The sequence below is a fragment of the Elaeis guineensis genome, chromosome 5, assembly GCF_000442705.2.
Source record: "Elaeis guineensis isolate ETL-2024a chromosome 5, EG11, whole genome shotgun sequence".
NCBI classification, from domain to species: domain Eukaryota; kingdom Viridiplantae; phylum Streptophyta; class Magnoliopsida; order Arecales; family Arecaceae; genus Elaeis; species Elaeis guineensis.
In genome coordinates, this window is record NC_025997.2 from 9898424 (window position 1) to 9918602 (window position 20179).

The 20179-nt window shown below is 36.8% G+C and overlaps 1 protein-coding gene across 1 annotated transcript; it reads left to right on the forward strand.

Moving 5' to 3' along the window:
- The first annotated feature begins 10513 nt into the window (after positions 1–10513).
- On the forward strand, positions 10514–16960 carry LOC140857923 (uncharacterized). Its single transcript, XM_073257337.1, has 4 exons — positions 10514–10646; positions 10751–10780; positions 10875–10945; positions 16913–16960. The coding sequence occupies exons 1-4, from the start codon at positions 10514–10516 to the stop codon at positions 16958–16960; spliced, it is 282 nt and encodes a 93-aa protein (XP_073113438.1).
- The last annotated feature ends 3219 nt before the right edge of the window (positions 16961–20179 follow it).

Here is a 20179-nt window from a genome sequence, read left to right on the forward strand (position 1 = left end):
CTAAGAGATTTTCATCATATTTTTCTATAAATTTTCTATGAGAAAAATATCAAATTTTAGCCATATTTTTACATTTATAGTAGAGTAATTCTAACATATTTCTTTATTGGTGAGTCCTATTTCGAGTATGATTCTATATCAGGTTTATTATCTGAAATAGAATTAAGGGATCATGTCTATATAAATATCTAATACATTATATAATGTAGTCTTTTGGTATAATAAAAATTGTTCGAGAGAATTTCCTCACCATGAGAAGGATTCTTTAATTCGGTTTGCTTCTATTACTGTGTTAATCTTTTAAGTGGAACATCGTTGATCAAATAGCTCCTTTCTTTTTTGCAACATCACTCAGTCCTAATCTGGTTAACTTTTTTTGTGGCCTTAGCAGTTATGAGATGGATTCTGGTATAACTTGACAGTGCTTGTCATTTGTCATCATTTTGCTACTTCCTCAAAAATCTACCTCGGACAATTCCAATCTCCTTCCACAAAACCATGGTTGCACTAATTGATATTTTTGCTTTCCTTAAAAGAAGATTGTGATGACACCGCTCTATTGTTAGGGCAGAGAAGCATGTATAACAAAAATAGTTAAGAATTTATTTCTATTAATTAGACCTATTTAGATTGCATTTGTCAGGTGAGAAAGATGAGGCAAGTAAGAGAAATGGATATATATAATGTTGTCATTATTCTTTAAAACTCTTATGAGCATTTAAGTAAATTACTTGAGAACAACTAGTAAATCTCATAATATATGATTTTTTTTTCTATTGGAACTGATTAGAACTAATTAGCTTGTGGGAGAGAGAAATGATTATCATATATTTCTTATTCTTTCATGCTCTTAGAAGTATATTATGTTGGAATTTATCAAATTAATCCAGATGTGACTCACACTGACAATGATCGATATCTATTTTAGATATTTTAATTTGACTTGGACTCTATCAAAACTAAGCGTGCGGTTATATTTCATGATGGTTGTAATAAAATCAAACTCTACAAAACTATGATGGATAACATCTATCTCAGTTTTTGTATCTTATTCAAGTATTGCATCTAATGGATGAAGTATGGACTTAGTTCTCAATTAATCTGACAATGGTTGTGAGGAACACAACTAGATTTCAGAGATCATGGACTGCATCGATGATTTTTCTTCATATAAATTCTATTGTCCCACAAAATCTAATATTTTACTCATTCATATGATGACGAATAGAGCTTCTACTCTACTTTATAGAGTACTATGGATAAAATTTTATAAAGCATGAGTAGATAATACATGTTAAAGATCTTGACTCGTTATCAGGTCGAGTTGCATTAAAGATCAATATTTTATTTGTTGTTTTTTTTACTTGACCTAATCCGAACTTGGTATAATTTAATCCATTACAATCTCTAAGTATAGTTATTGATCTTATTACTTTGTTGAATAGTTTGCGCCACGACAAGAAGGAAAGAAATAGTTTAAAGCTAGTGGTGAGAAAAAAACACCTGATCTTATGCAGGTTGTTTAGCCACTTGGGCTGGTGCATGGTTAAGTCACACCATGATACTTATGATGCTGGATTCTCTCTAATTTGAGGCTAAATTTCAAGTTAACAATCATAGCCATCTATATATTCAAAAATTTTACTATGATGCTTCTTTATAATATTTTATTATAAAAAATATTTAAAATATTATATATTATTATTTTTATATATTTTATTTTTTTTCTTTCTCTACTCGTGACTTCTCTGCACCCACCTCTTCTCTCTCAGTGCCACTTGTTGGCGCCCGCGGCTCAAGAAAAAATATAATTTAATTATGGCATGAAATAATCTTAATCTTTGAAATATTTATTGCACCAACCATGCACATTGAGACTTCAACTAGTTAAAATCTAACTGATCCATATTTAATCCAATGATCAAAAATAAATCAATAGTAAAAAGGCTAAAATATCTTTTGGAGCACCATAACAAAATCCATATATTATATGATAGCATCCTTTGAAATCTAAGTAGGTTTTGAATAGATATTCTAGGTAATTTAGAGAATCGAAATCAATCTTATATCGTAGAAGTTCTAAATTCTTTGGTATCAAGCTCATAGGTGGGTCCCTTGAGACCAAGCCTAGCATGATTTTAGTATAGAGGCTCGAGAGCAGTTCTCCGTCAAGCCTGCCTACCTTCAATACATAATTGATTATGTCATCATCTAGTTATATAAAAATTATATTCCATATCTATCATTATTGGTCTGTTGCATTTCCTTTGCATTTTGGCATGATGATGAACGACATGTACTGCCAAGAAACAAGTTTGGATACCAACTATGAGAAAGATTCAACACTTGCCTTCCATGAAAAATGAAAGACATTGGGGAAAGGGACACTTCACAAATACTTTTGGGGGTGCTTGTTTGGAGAGAGTGGGGGTTTGGAATCGGAATGGACTGTTTGGTTGGGAGGAGTCCCATTCCCATTCCGATTCTGGAGTGGAATGGGAATGGCTCAATCTACATAGAACTCAATCCCTACTCTCTTTTATAGATTCAAATTTTTATTTCAATTTCGATTTCGGTCATGAACCAAACACTTCGGGGAATTTGGTCATTTTGATTTCGATTTCAAGTCATTTTGATTTTTATTCCGATTCCGATCGTGAACCAAACACCCCCTTGGTTTCTTGACAATGAGATCCCACACCAAGTTCAGCATGATAGATCCATGCACCAAAATTTTGGGGAGCACAAGATACAACGATTATTGTCATGACCATCTGGATTGACTGGACATGCTAAACTATGCAGGAGCTAGTGGGTTCATAGGCAAAAGCCTTCACAAGCAAATATTTGATTTATTTCCCTTACGGGGGAGCATGCAAGTAAATAGGACTCAGAGATTTTCATCAGATTTTTCTATAAATTTTCTATTAAGAAAATATTAAATTTTAACCATATTTCTATATTTATAGTAGAGTACTTCTAATATATTTCTTTATTGGTGAGTCCTATTTTGAGTATGATTCTATATTAGGTTTAATATTTGAAATAGAATTAGAGGATTATGTCTATATAAATATCTAATACATTGTATAATGCAATCTTTTGATATAATAAAAATTGTTGGAGAGAATTTCCTCTCCATGAGAAAGATTCTTTAATTCTGTTTGCTTCTATTGGTGTGGTAATCTTCCAAGTGGAACATCGTTGATCAAATAGCTCCTTTCTATATATTAGTGAGTCTAGAGTGAGAAAGGTTAGTGTGAGAAACTTCAGCAACTAAAAAAAACCTTTTTTCATCTTCACCTTGGTTTGCATTAGGGTTTTGATCGTTTGTCTCGATCGGTAGTGTAGGTGCATCCATGGACAGTGATCCTACTGGATCGGTCCAAATCTCATCTTCCATTGAGAAGGGTATCCTCCCTTCTGTTGTGGAGGTATTGCCGGCTTCTTAACGAAGTTCAGATAGCAGGTGTGATAATGAAGGTGATCGTTTTGCTCCTGAGGGTATAAAGATTGACCATAAGGAAAAATCAAAGGTGGATGTAGGCTTCTCTTCTCCTTCATCGGCCCTAAACATGAGTAAGGAGGTCCGTAATCAAGTGAGGGAGGTTCTTTTTCAACGGACTCCTTCTCATTCGATGGGCGTATCGCTTCTCTACCAGGAGCATCATCTTCACTGCCAAGTGTACTTCCTTCATTGACAGACAAGGTGCTCGGGTCTGCTTCTTAATCGAAAAGCCCAATGGTGGATCCGAATCGTTAATGGTCACAAGTAGTTCAAGGGTAAAAAAAATTTCAGTGGGAGATGATGAGGACCATCGATGCTCAAATCGAGCAACTAGAGCAGAAATTCTCTAAGGTAATCCATTTCTCAGACATTGAAATCAAACCGACTTTGCAAAGATTACATTCTGCATTAATAGGTAAGGTCCTAGAGAGGGGTTTCCTTATAGAATTTGTTGAGAATGAAATGCGAATATGATGAAATTTGCAAGGTGAATTTCATGCATCTGCTATGTCTGAAGGGCTACTGTTGTTTTAGTGCCCTTCAAAAGAGGCTAAATGTCGGATTCTTGCTAAGGGTCCATGGTTGTTAGCCGGACAACTACTCGTCCTTGAGCCTTGGAGACCAAAATTTAAATCGAAAAGGGATATGGTCAATCACCTATAAGTGTGGCTCCGATTTTCGAACCTCCCTTTAGAACTGTGAAATGAAAGTAAAATCTTAAAAATTGCTTCCCAAGCTGGTACTCTTTTGTTTTTAGATGAGTGGATGGTAAAACCTACTAGAATGGGCTATGCAAGGATTAGTATTTTGATGGATGCTAAAAAGCCTATATGCCCAGAAGCCAGAATCAAAGTGCACGATGAGGTAATTTGGCAGCAATTCTCATATGAGAAACTGTCAGATATCTGTTACAGTTGCGGGTATATAAGGGTGACTCAAGATGCTTGCGAATGTTCTGCCAAGACTAACAACAATGAGTTATTATTTGGGCCTTGGATAAGAATAGCGCGAGTGCCAGTTACTCTGATGTTGCAACTAAAACCAACAAAAGAATCTCGATCCACTGCTCCTATTGGTGTTTGATCCATCAATGAATGGCTCCAGCCAAAAAAGCTGACAAAACATGGTCAGATGTCGGACAAAGATAAAGAGATGAGCAATACTCAAACCATGTCTAAATTGTCTCTCCTAGTAGAGGAAAATTCTGGAGATTTGTAGGAATATGAGAATATGGAAGTTACTAATGTAATGGTTTTTAGTGCTAGTCCAATGGAGGTGGAGAAGGAAAAGGTAAATGTAGAAGACTTTCCAATAAGCAGCATACCCATTCAAGCTCTTCTTCTCCACCGCAAGCAAAATTTTTAGTGAAGAAATCAAATAAGGTGGATGATATAGGTGATAACAACCCATTAAAGTTGAGAAACAAATCTGCAATTATGAAAGTATGGAAACTAGTTAATGTTATGACATCCAAATGAACGTTGGTTTGTAAGGCATCAAATGAAACTCATGATGAATCATGTGACTGTGGAAAATACTACTCCCTCCTGCCAGTTGCAGATAATTTTCTCTCATGATGAAGTTTGTCGCAACCTTCAAACTATCCTTTATGGTAATATTAACTCTACTTCTCTTGTTAATGTTCCTGTGGTTCAAGGGGATGGGGCTATATCAAAGGACAATAATGAGACTGATTCTAGTATGGGGGATCAGCATCATGAAACTCCCTCATGAAGATGATAGTTTGAAATTATCTTATTATGTAAAATTACTTTTAAGACAATATAATATAGACATAATGTGTTTTTTGGAAACTCATCTTGATGAGACTGTGGTTAATCGCATTCGCAGGTTTTTTGGGTAAGCTTGGGATATTTACATGATACCTGCGAATGGATTATCTGGCGATATCATCATTGTTTGAAAAAAAAGAGTTAGGTTCCATAGATTTCTACCATATTAATAGATAAGTTGCTTTTGATGTTATTTTCTTGAACACTATCTCATCTTAGATTTTAGGAGTTATTTATGCTAGCACCTCTATGTTGTTAGATGTATACCCTAGAAGTCAATTATTGGCTAATATATTTTGTAATTCTAAAACCTAACTTTATACTTGTAATATTTTTATTATTAATAAAGAATATTTTTTTATTTTAATCATATTTATGTATCCATAATTTATCTTAAAAATTAATAAAGATGATTTTGTATATTTTCAAGGTGTTGAGAATTTGAGACATACATTATTAATGATTAATTTTTAATTGCTCTTGATCAAAGAATTGTCATGAAAGACAGTGATCAATCCATTTAAAATCGATGCAAGGATCACTTTCTTTCTGGACAGATAAGTCTCGGATCTGCAGTGTAGAGATATTGGAATGAAAGTGCAGGTGGTTGTTAGAGAATAACTTATACTAAGCGTGATCAATACGAGAAACTACTTGGATATCTACTCACTTATCAGTGATTATCTCGATGCTGCAGTGGTGTGAGTGGTCCTTTGACCTGCGGTGTCATCGGTTATTCGCAGCGAGGCTACTGAGTTTGACTGTACATTTTTTTAGTCCCTAGTCATTCGGATTCTTGCTGTATATATTAGCTACAGTAGATTCAGGTTCATTGTTAGAAGTAGAATATACCTAAATATAATCTATCAATTTTGATAGAAAAGAAGAAGTCTTATGTGATTTGCGAGACTAAGTTCAAAAAGTCTTTAACCAAAGTAAGTGTGAATACTGAAAAAAATTATCATAGAATTCACAAGTAAACTCGAGTCGAGCCAATCTAGCATATGATTGACGATGAAATTTGATAAATTATCAATGATCTCCATCAAGTCAGGACTCACGATAGAAAGACTGATCATACAGTAACTGTACCTAAGAGTTTATATTTTCATTCTGTTAGATTGTCACTACATACTGCTAGATATCACTAGTGGATTATAGGATTCATCGGGTATCGTCTTGATAATCGATGATCCTCGAAGGGTAGAGCTAGAATTGCTCTAATCCATCGAAAGAAGTTTCGATGATATTGTGATGGAGATCACAATATATCTTACCATTAGACAGAATAAAATCTATGGGGTCACACACAAAAGAGATTCTTATCTGATCAGATAGTTGATCAACGATTATGAATCATTGAAGGGTATAATCATCAATAAGATTGATGATTAACCTTATGCAAATATTGTAATTATATAATTCACTAGGTATTAATGAATTATAGAAAGATTAATTAGTAATTGAATTGCTAATTGGTTCAATTTGATTGAGCAATAAGGTTCGGATCAAGTCTAATTGAATTGGATTCATTTTGACTTGGATTGGATTTGATTGGATTAAGCCTAATTGCGAGAGAGACCAATTCTTGATTTGATCAAGACTTAGGTTTAGTTAATTCTTAATTAGACTAGAATTTGATTGAGGAGATTGAGTTCCTAATTTGATTAGGTTCTATACTCTCTTTGGGTCAAACCAAATCTGATTTGGTTTAAACCAAAATAGGAAACCTTAGAGTCCCATCTCCTTAGGACTCTCTCTCCCCTTGCACACCCTAGATTTCTAGGTGAAAATTATCTCATGCTAAAGGAGTTGGCATGATATGTTTTTACGTGAGAAAAGTGGGCATAGAAAGAGTGGGGGTGGCATATGGTTATGACTCTTCATCCTTATCCATTCCATATTTGAATTTGATTCAAATTTTGTGATAAGAATTAGATGGAAAGAGATCAAGAGATAAAAGAAAATTATTTGTGGTGCAATCCTATCCCTTTTCATGTTAAGAAAGAGGTGTGTGTGAGAAGAAATCAGATTTGATTTCTTCTCGCTCCACTCCTATCTTTGGCGTATAAAATTTTTGGACGCCCCTCCTTTCTTGGCATGTAAGAAAAGATGGCATCCTTTAAACCCTAATATCCCTTGTTCCCTATAAAAAGGCTCCAATACTTGGATGCCTAGAGTATGAGAAATAGAGAAAAAATTTGAAAGAAAAATTCTGCTCAAAATCTGAGCCTCCCTCCTCCTTTTCTTCCTCTTTGTTCTTCTTAGTTCTCAAGAGAGTCTGTGAGATCTGAGAGAGAACTAGATCAGCCATTAAAGAGAAGATATTTGCAAGGAAGCTAGTACCCCAGAAAGATTATCTCACCTCTGATTAAAACGAGTCTTTGTATGGATACCTGTGAAGGCTGGGCACATATGTGGCTAGAGGAACCGCTTAAATCTACGATCATCGACTGCGGTGTAGTTTGACCCATGCAAGGTATCAAGATATGATTTCAATATTTTATTTTTAATTTTCAGATTATATGCATATTTTAAATCTAGACATGGATAGTATTAGATTTGATCTATTGCATGTAGGATTAAAGGATTTAATCTAGATCTGCTTCCACTGTTTCAAAATTATTTTGAAATCTATGCATGCAACCCTACACGTTTTCTAACATGTGTTCCAAAGGCATTTTATTTGATCTCAGATTTGGGATATTTTGGTGCTGCAGGTCCTTTTGCTTCTTGTTAGGGATTTTAATTATATTCGAAATGCTTCTGACAAAAAAGAGAGGGGAAATTTTACTGTCAATAGGGATGTTAGAGAATTTCATACTTTTTTTCGATCTACTGAGCTTATCGATCTCAATTTTTTGGATCCTTCTTTCACTTGGTGTAATAATTGTTTAGGTTCTGCTAGAATTTGGAAACATATAGATCGAGCCTTTGCTTCTAGTATTTGGTTAAATTAGTATCCAGAGTTTTCTGTAACCCATTTAGCTCGATTTGCCTCAGATCATTGTCCCCTTCTTCTTTCTATTATTGATAAAATTAACAGTGAACCTTGTCCTTTTCATTTTGAAATATTTTGACTGACCTATCCTAAAGTTGCGGAAGTTGTTCATCAAACTTAGAATCATTTTGATAGTTATCTTTTTATTGATAAGATCATGTTATGTTTAAAAAAGGTTCATCATGCTTTAAACTCTTGAAAATATTCTATTGGTAACCTAAATTCTAGAGTCAGACAATTATATAACCTAATTTATGATCTACAAATTAAGGAATCTCAATGGGGGAGTCTATCTTCAAATCTTCATTCCCTTTTCCTATCTTATCTTTGGGACTATAATCTAATTTTGCATCATATTGAGCTAATGTGGTGCCAAAAATCCTAAATTACTTGACTTAAAGAGGAAGATTCTAATACCAAATACTTTTATTATTCCATAATTTTGCGTAAAAGACAAAATCAGGTTCATATCTGATATTTCCCTCAGGGTGATATCATAAATGATCCTTCGACTATACAAAAATGTTGATACATCATTTTCAAAACTGATGGATGGCTGATGATGGAGTGCTTAGCTAGATTTATCAATCACCTTCCTGTGTTATCTTCTACTCAAAGATCTGATTTAATCCAACCTATCACAGTGGATGAAATTGAAAATGTTGCTATGAATTTGCATCCTAACAAGACCCAGGCCCTGATGGTTTTCTTGTCTGTTTCTTTCAACATCTTTGGTCGATTATCAAGTCTGATATTTTGGAAGTGATGTCTTTTTTTTCTTTTCTTTTGGAAACCTGTTTGATTCTTGGACCAAAATTTTTATTACTTTAATCCCAAAAAAGACTAATCCTTATGTTTCAAGTGATTATTGCCCTATTAGTTTATGTAATACTGGGTATAAGATTATTACGAAAGTTTTGGTTGACAGACTTAAAACTATTTTGCCAGATCTTATATCTAAGAAACAGAATGTGTTTGTGTCAAATCTTAATATCACCCAAAATCTGCTGATTGCTCAAGAAATTATGCACTTTCTCACTTTCGCTCCTCACTCTAAGCCTCTTATGTTAATTATATTGGATATGGAAAAAGCATACGATAAGGTGCATTGGCCTTTTTTGTTTCAAATTCTTACTCAAATGGGCTTCTCCTCTCAATTTACATCATGGATCCAAGATTGCATTTGTAATCCTTAATTCATCTTGCTTGTTAATGGAGTTGAGACTACTCCCTTTCGTACTTCTAGAGGTCTTAGACAAGATTGCCCGATTTGTCCATATTTGTTCATTATATGTGCTAAAATTTTCTCCAAATTTTTTCATACTACAACTCAGATGCATCTACTACATGGTTTAAAAGTTCGAAGAGGGCCTGAAATTTTTCATATCTTTTATGTAGATGATTGTTTATTAGTGGCGCTTGCTACTTTAAGAGATGTGATTTCTTTATTAGCTATTTTAAATACCTATACTAGTTGCTCAAGCCAATCCATAAATATTACTAAATCTCATTTTATGTTTACTCCAGGTACTGAGTGTGAAGTTCGACATCAGATAAAGGAGCTACTTCATATTTTGGAACAGAGAAGAAATTGACAATATTTAGGGGCACCTTTATTAGGTATATACTCTTGCGTATTTGATTATCAATTTGTTCTTCCAAAAACTTTCAATAAGTTGGCTGCTTGAAAATGATGGGTTTTATCTCTAGTAGGTCAGATCACGTTGCTTCAGTCTGTTCTTTATGCCAATCCTTTTTATGCTCTCTCCTCGATGCATGTTCCTATAGCTATTTTGCGCAAACTTGAGAGGGAGATTAGATCTTTTTTTTTGGGGTCATCCGTCAGATAGACGTGCTTTCCATTCTATTGTGTGGGATAAGGTTTGCATGCCTAAAATCAATGAGGGGCTTGGGTTTCAATTGTTAACTCAACGTAAGTACTTTTGTTTATGTAAGTAAGTCGCGTAGGTGGTCTTTTAGCCTTCCTCCATTTGGTCTCGACTTGTTAGGGCCAAATACAAATTTCATGGATCCTGGTATGATTATAAGTGCGGAAGAAGAACTTCTACTATTTGATGAAAAATCTCGAGGGTTGGGACTGATATAAAGTTTCAGTTTCAATGGCTTGTTGGATCAGGTGAATCGATAAATGTTTATAAAGATCTTTGGATTTCACCTATCTCTTTTATGTTTTGACCAACTTATATAAATATGAACAATCTTGATATTAATATGCATATGCATCAATTTATTATATGTGATAAATGTTGGAATGTTCAGTATCTTTCTCAATATTTTTCAGCTGAGCTTGTTAATCTCATTTGTAGAATCCCTTTGTCTCATGGTGTTTGGTCTGATCAATTGGTCTGGGCCTCATCAAAGCATCTGTAAGTATCCTTACAAGATATGAGGATTTTATCTACTGCTAATGATACTCAATTTATGCAGGTAAATTGCGGATGGATTTGGTCTATGAAAGTGCCTCCCAAAATTAAAATTTTTCTATAAAAACTGGCTTGAGACAGATTGCCATACAAAATTTTTCTCGCACATTGTAATATAATTGCTATAGATAATCAGCACTGTGATTTATGCTTAGATCAGCTTGAGGATTGTGCGCATGTCATTATTCATTGTAGCTTTGTACAGATGTTTTGGCAGTAGCTAAGATATATGTACCGAGCAAATTTCTGTTTTAATTTTTTGCTGGCATGGATTAACTTTCTTTCAAATGCCTTAGTAGGGAATGAACAGAAATTACTCCTGGCATATGCAGCTTGGTTGCTCTGATGGGCTCGGAATGAATGAATCTTCAATAATTCTTACATGACCCTATCACATCTTTTAGGTAGACTTCGAGCTTTTTGTATGGTAACTGGCAATGCATCCCCTCGAATTTCACAGGCCCCATGTTAGTATTGAAGTAGCCAATTACAAGAGAATTCATCCTTTTGTCGACCCTATTTAGTATCTTAGCTACCCCCTCCCGAAGGGGTCATAAAAATTAATTTTGATGCATCTATAATTGCAGAAAATATAACGACGAGATTTATCATTTGCAATCATGAGGGGGTTATGCTGTGGGGTGGAGGTAAGTTTCTTTCCCATGTGTTTGTTCCTTTGACAGAGTTGTAGGTTGCATGGTATGGGGTAAAGATAGCGATATCTGAATTTTATTCCTTTAAAATCTGATTAAAGAGAGATTTGGTGGTTGTTGTGTCGTGGTTAACTAGCCACAGAATGCAAAATCTGATTCACATTCCACATGTAAAGGATATATATCAATGAAAAATTGCTAGGGTTTTTTATAAAATCATGCATATTTATAGAGAAGCTAATCAAGTGGCTGATTTTATGGCTAATAAAGCCTTGCAAGGAGATTTTGTATGGACATCTCAGGTTGAAGTGGATATTCATTATCAATATCTGTTACAGACTAATGCATATGGCATTCCATATAGGAGGGATCCCTAGGGGGAAGGAGGTATATACATACTGCCAGTATCTTTTGGTTTGTCATGTGGTTTATAGTCTCTTCTGTCATATTGCACCGCTGGATATGCAAATGGTGTTGTTTCAATTTGTTCAAGAGTTATTTCATATACTATTTGTTGGGTGGATGTCTGGCCAGGACACCACCTCTCAAGATCTTTTCAGTACCACGCGATGCAGCAGGAAGAAAGAAGAAACAAAACAAAAGAAAAACAATCAAAATACGTGGATTAGCCACAAAAGGGCTCGCCTCCATGGGGCATGCAAACTTCACTATAAAAAAGAAAATTTTACAAGAGGAGACCTCATCCTCAACCCTTGTACACCCAATTCTCTCTCACCTGAAGTTCTCCTTACAAAAGCTCTCTCTCTCTCGAAGACCCCCCTGAACCCCTGAAGTGCCTGGCGACCGCTGTCCAGGAGCCTCCTGCTCCTTCTCTCTTAGCACTCTCGCCTCTCTCTCTCTTCTCGGGTTCGTACGGGCTTCGTACGGCACAAATCCGATCCACTGCTTCCTCTGTTCGTCACAGGGCCCTTTTAAAGGGTTAAACAGAGTTTAAACCTAATTAGATTAGGTTTAAGAGTCCTAAATAAGCCAAATCAGCCTCCTGAACCGTCGGATCGTCACCGAAAATCACCTGGGCCTTCTGATCGTGCTCCGATCCATGAAATAGTACCGTGGACCGCGAGAAACGTGTGGGAAACGCCCACACGGTCCACAGGCCCAGCCGTGGACCGCCCGATCCATGGTGGACCGGGGCAAAGGGGCCAGCAGGCCGCTGGGCCTAGGCCGGCCCGCGCCTGCGCGCCCGGTTGGGCCGCATGCCCGCCTAGGCTGCGGGCCTAGGTCGCGCGTCCCGCGCGCCGCCACCTGCGGCCGCGCCGCTGCCGTCCGCCGTCGGTCGCCGCCGGTCCTGCACCACCTCGAATGTCGTGCCGATTTTAAAAGCTCGTATCTCCTCCATCCGAGCTCCGTTTCGGGTGATCTTGATCTCGTTGGACTTCATTTTTCACCGCGAACCTCACTGTGGGCTCAATGTAAGCTGAATCTCGAGGCATCAAATCCTAACAATCTCCACCTCGACTCGATATTCGGTCTCCTCGCCCCCATGCCCTGGGGCAATCGCTTGTTGATCATGGATGGGCAAACATGGGAGTCGAGCCAGACTGCTCGATCCCATCTCCGTCGTATTCTGTGCTCCTCCTGACCTGAGACCTGCTCGGGGCATCATCCTGCGGCAATAGGAATCTTACCTTGCGACGTCGCCTCTCATCCTCCCGAGTCTCCTGTCTCGTGCTCGATCCGCCTCCTGGAGCTCCACCTCGCTTTGGACTCCACCTGGCTCCCGAAGCTCCGCCTCGCACTGGACTCTCTGCCAGGTAATAATGTCCTCTGCTCCCCTTCTTCCCTTCCAGCACAATTCTATCGCTGCGTAGCACCCTCAGGATTCCTCTACCAGCTACCGTCCTGTAGCCTCTCGAATCCAATCTGCTAAGTGAGATAAGATTTCGCCTGAAATCGGGTATGTATCGGACCTCCCCCAATCTCCTCACTGCATCGTCATGTGTCCTCCAGCTGACCGTCCCAATGTCTCTGATCGCACAGCTCGATCCATCCGGCAGATATACAGTGCCCTCACTGTTCTCCAGGGAGTCAAACTGCTCCTCTCTGCAACATACATGATAGGGGCATGCAGAATCTAATATCCACTGCTGGGAAGAAGTAGATACCTCGTCAGATATCTCCAGGACATCTCCATCTGAATCGCTGTCGGCCGTCGCTACAGCAGCCACCGTCCGATTTTTAAGTTGAGGGCAATCTCTGGCTAGATGCCCCAACTCCTCACACCGGTAACACCTGATTTTGCTCAAGTTCCTTCTGAACTTAGACCGCCCTCGTTGCGATCTCCTGTCGCTCCGTCTACCGCCTCCTGCTCCTTCAGAAGCCACCAAAGCTAAGCTACCGCCACCTGAGCTCGAAGCTGGGTTCTCCCTCCTGAGAACCTCGTTCTGGAGTATCGACGCGGTGACCTCGTCCATCTTGATAGTGCTCTTCTCCACTATAAGAGCAGTCACCAAGGACTCGTACAAAGGGGGAAGCGATGCCAGCAAAACCAGCGCCCTGGTCTTCTCCTCAACGTTCTCGCCAACGCTGAGAAGGTCAGTGAGGATCTTGTAGAAGTGGCTGAGATGCTCCTGCACGCTCTATCCCTCAGTCATCCGCAGTTGGTAAAACTGCCTCCAAAGGAAAAGAGTGTTGGTGAGAGACTTCACCATGTACAACTCCTTGAGCTTCGACCACAGCACCGTCGGAAAAGTTTCGCTCAGCACATGGATCACCACCTCATCCGTCAGGTACATGCGGATGGTACTCACCGCCTGCATCTGTAGCCATTTCTAATCCCGCACCTCCATAGTGGTCGGCTTCTCATCGCACAAGAGAGCATCGATCAACCCCTGTTGGATGAGCACGTCCTTCACCTTTGCGTGCCACAAGGAGAAATTGCTCTTACCATCGAACTTATTGATCTCCATCTTGATTGTTCCTGTCTTTTCCATCTTCAGTCTTGCTCACCACCACTGCAATCTGTGTCCTTGTACTGCCTTGCTCTGATACCACTTGTTGGGTGGATGTCTGGCCAGGACACGACCTCCCAAGATCTTTTCAGTACCACGCGATGCAGCAGGAAGAAAGAAGAAACAAAAGAAAAGAAAAACAATCAAAATACGTGGATCAGCCACAAAAGGGCTCGCCTCCACGGGGCATGCAAACTTCACTATGAAAAAAAAAATTTTACAAGAGGAGACCTCATCCTCAACCCTTGTACACCAAATTCTCTCTCACCTGAAGTTCCCCTCACAAAAGCTCTCTCTCTTGGAGAACCCCCTGAATCCCTGAAGTGCCTGGCGATCGCTATCCAGGAGCCTCCTGCTTCTTCTCTCTTAGCACTCTCGCCTCTCTCTCTTCTCGGGTTCGTACGGGCTTCGTACGGCGCAAATCCGATCTACTGCTTCCTCTGTTCGTCACAGGACCCTTTTAAAGGGTTAAACAGAGTTTAAACCTAATTAGATTAGGTTTAAGAGTCCTAAACAAGCCAAATCAGCCTCCTGAACCGTCGGATCGTCACCGAAAATCACCTGGGCCCTCTGATCGTACTTCGATCTATGGAATAGTGCCGTGGACTGCGAGAAATGCATGGAAAACGCCCATGCGGTCCACAGGCCCAGCCGTGGACTGCCCGGTCCACGGTGGACCAGGGCAAAGGGGCCAGCAGGCCGCTGGGCCTGGGCCGGCCTGCGCGCGGACTGGACCGCCTGGGCCGCGCGCTCGCCTGGGCCGCGGGCCTGGGTCGTGCGTCCCGCACGCCGCTGCCTGCGGCAGCGCCGCTGCAGCCCGCCGGCGGTCCTCCACCGCTTCGAATGTCGTGCCGACTTCAAAAGCTCGTATCTCCTCCATCCGAGCTCCGTTTCGGGTGATCTTGGTCTCATTGGACTCCGTTTTTCGTCGCGAACCTCGCTGTGGGCTCAATGTGGGCTGAATCTCGAGGCGTCAAATCCTAACACTACCTTTTAATTTATATATACATCCCTGCTTCCTACTAATTTTTCTGGTAATGTTTTCAATATTGTATAAATAGGATTCGCAAAGGTTTATATGGTGGCTGGAGACTCAGAAATTCTTTCAGACTATCACATTACAAGGAGGTATTTCTAAATGGCATTACTGCTCTTTGTTATTCTCCTTGAATGGGATTTACAAGATTATTGGATTTCTGGTTGATCTTCTTCTTTCATGTTCCTATACATTATTCTGAGCTTTTTCTGCAACTTGGTTTAGCTGTGCCCTTATCCTTTAGCCTACATTTCATTATCTTCCAATCTAGTTGTTGTTGGATCAAAAGCTATGGTATCAAGAAAAAAAGTATTGGTGTGTTGTAAATAAAAAGTTTTGTAAGATGCATAATGTGGTGCTTCAATGTAAAGGCATAAAAAACCTAGAATCAAAGAGAAAAAATAGTGAAAAAAATTATGGGGAGAAGAAAAAAATTATAAAAGCAAGATGGAGATTAGTGAGTTGGATTTTCAGGCTCTTAACACCTTTACTTCATGGATTTGGACCTTCATCAATTGGTTGAGGAGGTTGAACGATTTCTTTGAAATGTCAAGCCTTGCTAATTTTAATGCTATGAGGCAAGGGACATCTTCAAATACTTTAATGGTCTTCCGGCACCTCTTTCTCTTAATTTGTCAAGCCCCAGAAGTTAGGCTAATTGCAAGAATCAATTTCAACTTTCAAAAAATTCTAAGCAAACAGATAGATTATTTTTTTGGAAGTTCATTTTCTATGAATGATGCATGGTCGGTATCAAATCAATTTTCAAGATGTTGTTGGATATTAAGTCAGATGTTAATTGCTCGTTATTATATCTTTACTGCTGCTGACCAACTACTTTCCTTCAATATGATGGTTGTTTCTATATATTTGAATGTTTCGATGGAATTGTACTTGTGCTCAACTAATCTATGCTGCTGTTATGGCTTAGATTTCAGCTACTTTCATGCAAGGATTCTGTATTTTATGAAGCAATGGACATCATGGGAGCACTGACTTTTTCGACATGCTGTTCTTCACAGTATGGCCATAGCAGGGAAGGTTGAGAAATATGGAGAAACAAAGGAAAAAAAGAAAAGGATAAAGGAGAAAGACAAAAGAAAAACAAAAAAGAAAAATACAAAAAAGAAAAAAAAGAAGAACAAGAAAAAAAAAGTTTATCGCTAACATTCTTTGTTTTTGTTTGCAGGTTGTGGTATTAAAGGATTTCATTTTCAATGCTGTGAAGGAATATCTTGATAGTTATATTTATACATCTATATTTCAATCTCCATCCTACTCCAAAAGACTGATTGCAAATATGTTTCCCAACTACCAGGCGAGCTTGTTTTATAAATTATTCTCCAACTTTCTTATGTTTAAGGTGGTGCATTCTTGATTTTCTTTGGTAGCCGGGATAAATAATAAATATCGGATTAAGTTTTCTCCACATTCTGATCTATGCCTTCTTGCTCTATCACATGTTATCTACTCATATGAATTACTCAGGACCATGACAATAGTAGATTATTGTTATTATTACTGTTCTAAAAGCTTACAAAAGTTTTAACTAAGTTTGATGGAAATATTACATGTTTGGATTATCAACAAACATGAAGCCAGCTGCATCATTACTCAGATTTTAGTCATGATGGATGCTGTGCAGGTTCATGTGAATATTTTTTGGATGTGTTTTTATTTTGGGTAGTGGAAATGTTATGTCTTCTTTATAAGGTATTGCTTTATGTACTACTTTGTTGCTTGTCCCTTTTTCTGTAGATAGAAAGTCTGTAAGCACCTTTGGTATTTGTCCCTTTCCTTTAGAAAGGAAGCCTGTAAGTTTTTTTTTTTTTGTAAGTCAAGATGCCTGCAGGCCATCTTTTACCAAAAGAAAAGAAAAAAAAAAAACTCCTTCCTTTCTTGTCGCACCACTCAGTCTTAATCCGGTTAACTATTTTTGTAGCCTTAGCAGTTATGAGATGGATTTTGGTATAACTTGACATTCCAATCTCCTTCCACAAATCCATGGTTGCACTAATTGATATTTTTGCTTTCCTTAAAAGAAGATTGTGATGACACTGCTCTATTATTAGGGTAGAGAAGCATGTATAACAAAAATATTTAAGAATTTATTCCCATTAATTAGAACTATTTAGATCACGTTTGCTGGTTGAGAAAGATGAGGCGAGTAAGAGAAATGCATATACATGACGTTGTCATTATTCTTTAAAACTCTTATGAGCATTTTAATAATTTATGTGAGAGCAACTAATAAATCTCATAATATATGATGTTATTTTATTTTTTGTTGGAACTGATTAGAACTAATTAGCTTGGGGGAGAGAGAAATGATTATCATATATTCATTATTCTTTCATGCTCTTAGAAGCATTTTATGTTGGAATTTATCAAATTAATCCAGATGTGACTCACACTGATCGATATTTATTTTAGATATTTTAATTTGAGTTGGAATCTATTAAAACTAAGCATGTGGATATATTTGATGGTGGTTGTAATAAAATCAAATTTTACAAAACTATCATAGATAACATCTATCTCAATTTTCATGTCTCATTCAAGTATTGCATCCGATGGATGAAGTATGGACTTAGTTCTCAATTCATCCAAGAACAGTTGTGAGGAGTACATCTAGATTCCAGAGGTCATGGACTGCATCGATATCTTTTTTTTATATAAATTCTATTATCCCACAAAATCTAATATTTTTCTCATTCATATAATGATGAATAGAACTTCTACTCTGCTTTAGAGAGTACTATGGATAAAATTTTATAAAGCATGAGTAGATAATAAATGTTAAGTATTTTCCTTTTTTAATAAAGAAATAGCGTGCTGAAGGAGCCATTGGACTCTAATGATGTTCTGTATATTTTTCATCCGCATGCTTTGTTATGTCCTCTATGAGTGGTGTTGGATGTCTTGTTGCTTCGTGCCTCTAATGCTCCGGCTATATCCTTTGATAGGGTTATTCTATGTAGTACATCGATCGTCTTGACTTCTTGTATAAACCCACTTACCTAAATAATACCATCCTATTTACCAAAAAGAAAGTAATGTGTTGAGTTTGGAATCCTCATAAGCACTGGCATTGTTTTGAAGCGCAACGTTCAAATGAGGAACTGTAATATTTAGTTGGTAGAGAGAAGAATATTGAATAAGGATCAGTGTCAAGGAAAAGAAATAGAAATTATTTTTTAAATAAAAATGTAACAGAGATTCAAAACCATTTAAAAAGATAAAATTTGTGCATCGATGTAATTAGCAATAAACATGTACACATTATCTGTAGAAAAGTTAAAATATCATCAAATACTCTTTAGAATATGTCCATTGGAAGATAAATCATTTATCTAGAAATCTTTATTTTTTAAATAAATATTTCTCAAACAATATTCAGATATAAAAATAATTTATTTATATTCTTTTATATATTAGAAAATGGCTCTGAAATTTGTTATTCATGTTCTTTTGTATTATTAGTTTTCCAAATAAGTTATTAAAATTTATCTCCTATTTTCTATGATACCTTTTATTATATAAATATATCTATTATATATTTATATATCATATAATGTATATTACATAATATTATTATATACTATATTACAAATAATAAGTTATCTTATAATAATAGATTATGTTATAATAAAATTATACTATATTATATTATCACAACAATATAATATAATAATATATTACTATAAAATATATTATATTGATATAATAATATATTATTATATTTAGTATATTTTAATTTATTATATATAATATAATATATTATTATAATATTATTATATGGCTATGAGTATTTTATGAATAAAATAAAAGTTTAAGTTGATAGAAAAATGACTTATCTATCTTCTACGAGGATAAAATTTTCCTTCAATTTTATTGGTAAATGATGTATATAGAAAAATAATTTACTCACTTGGAGAAGTATAAAAATATGGATAAGTTAGTCAATGAAAAATTGATTAACTTTCTTATAATATTTATCCATCAAATTATGGACCCTTAGGGAGCTAATGTATATATCACAAGCTTTGAAAAAATAATATATATAAATAAAAAGCTTTATATAACTCTTTCAACCATCGTCTACTCACCCTTATGTAAGAAGTATCAAAAAATCATGCTGCCCAATACCAAATCATCCATTTACAAGGGTGAAAAAGGCTAATCAATCAACTGACTAGTTGCCATCCTATACAAATGTAATAGTAGAAGGAGACAAACCCTACGATAAAACCCAAAAATTCTAACAAACAAAATGATACAAATCATGAATGATTAAGTGACAAACTAACCAGCGTATGATCAACAAATCACCTTCCAAGCAAACATAAGATTCATGGAGCTCCTTAACAACATATCCCAAAGAAGGCACCAACCAATTCAACCTCAACGGCTACATAGAGATGGAGCACCAATAGCTTTAGCAGTAATTTGATTATTAATTAACATTACAAGAAATCATTCATTTATTAAAAAAAAATTCATTTATATGACATCCGTATGTTTGCTTATTCATTTCCAAAATTTTTTAGTAAAAGTTGAAACTAAAATGCTACATCTACCACTTGCACTTAGTCCAACTCGCACTGTGGTTCCCACCGAGTCAAGTGAGCGCAATTGAATCAGAGGCTGGCCACAATATCCCCACATTGGATGGACCGGGTCGAGTCCAATCTATTCCATTAGGTCTATTTTTCCCAAAATAATTTAGCGGACCAGTGGAATCACGAATCAGATTCGTCCACCATAAAATG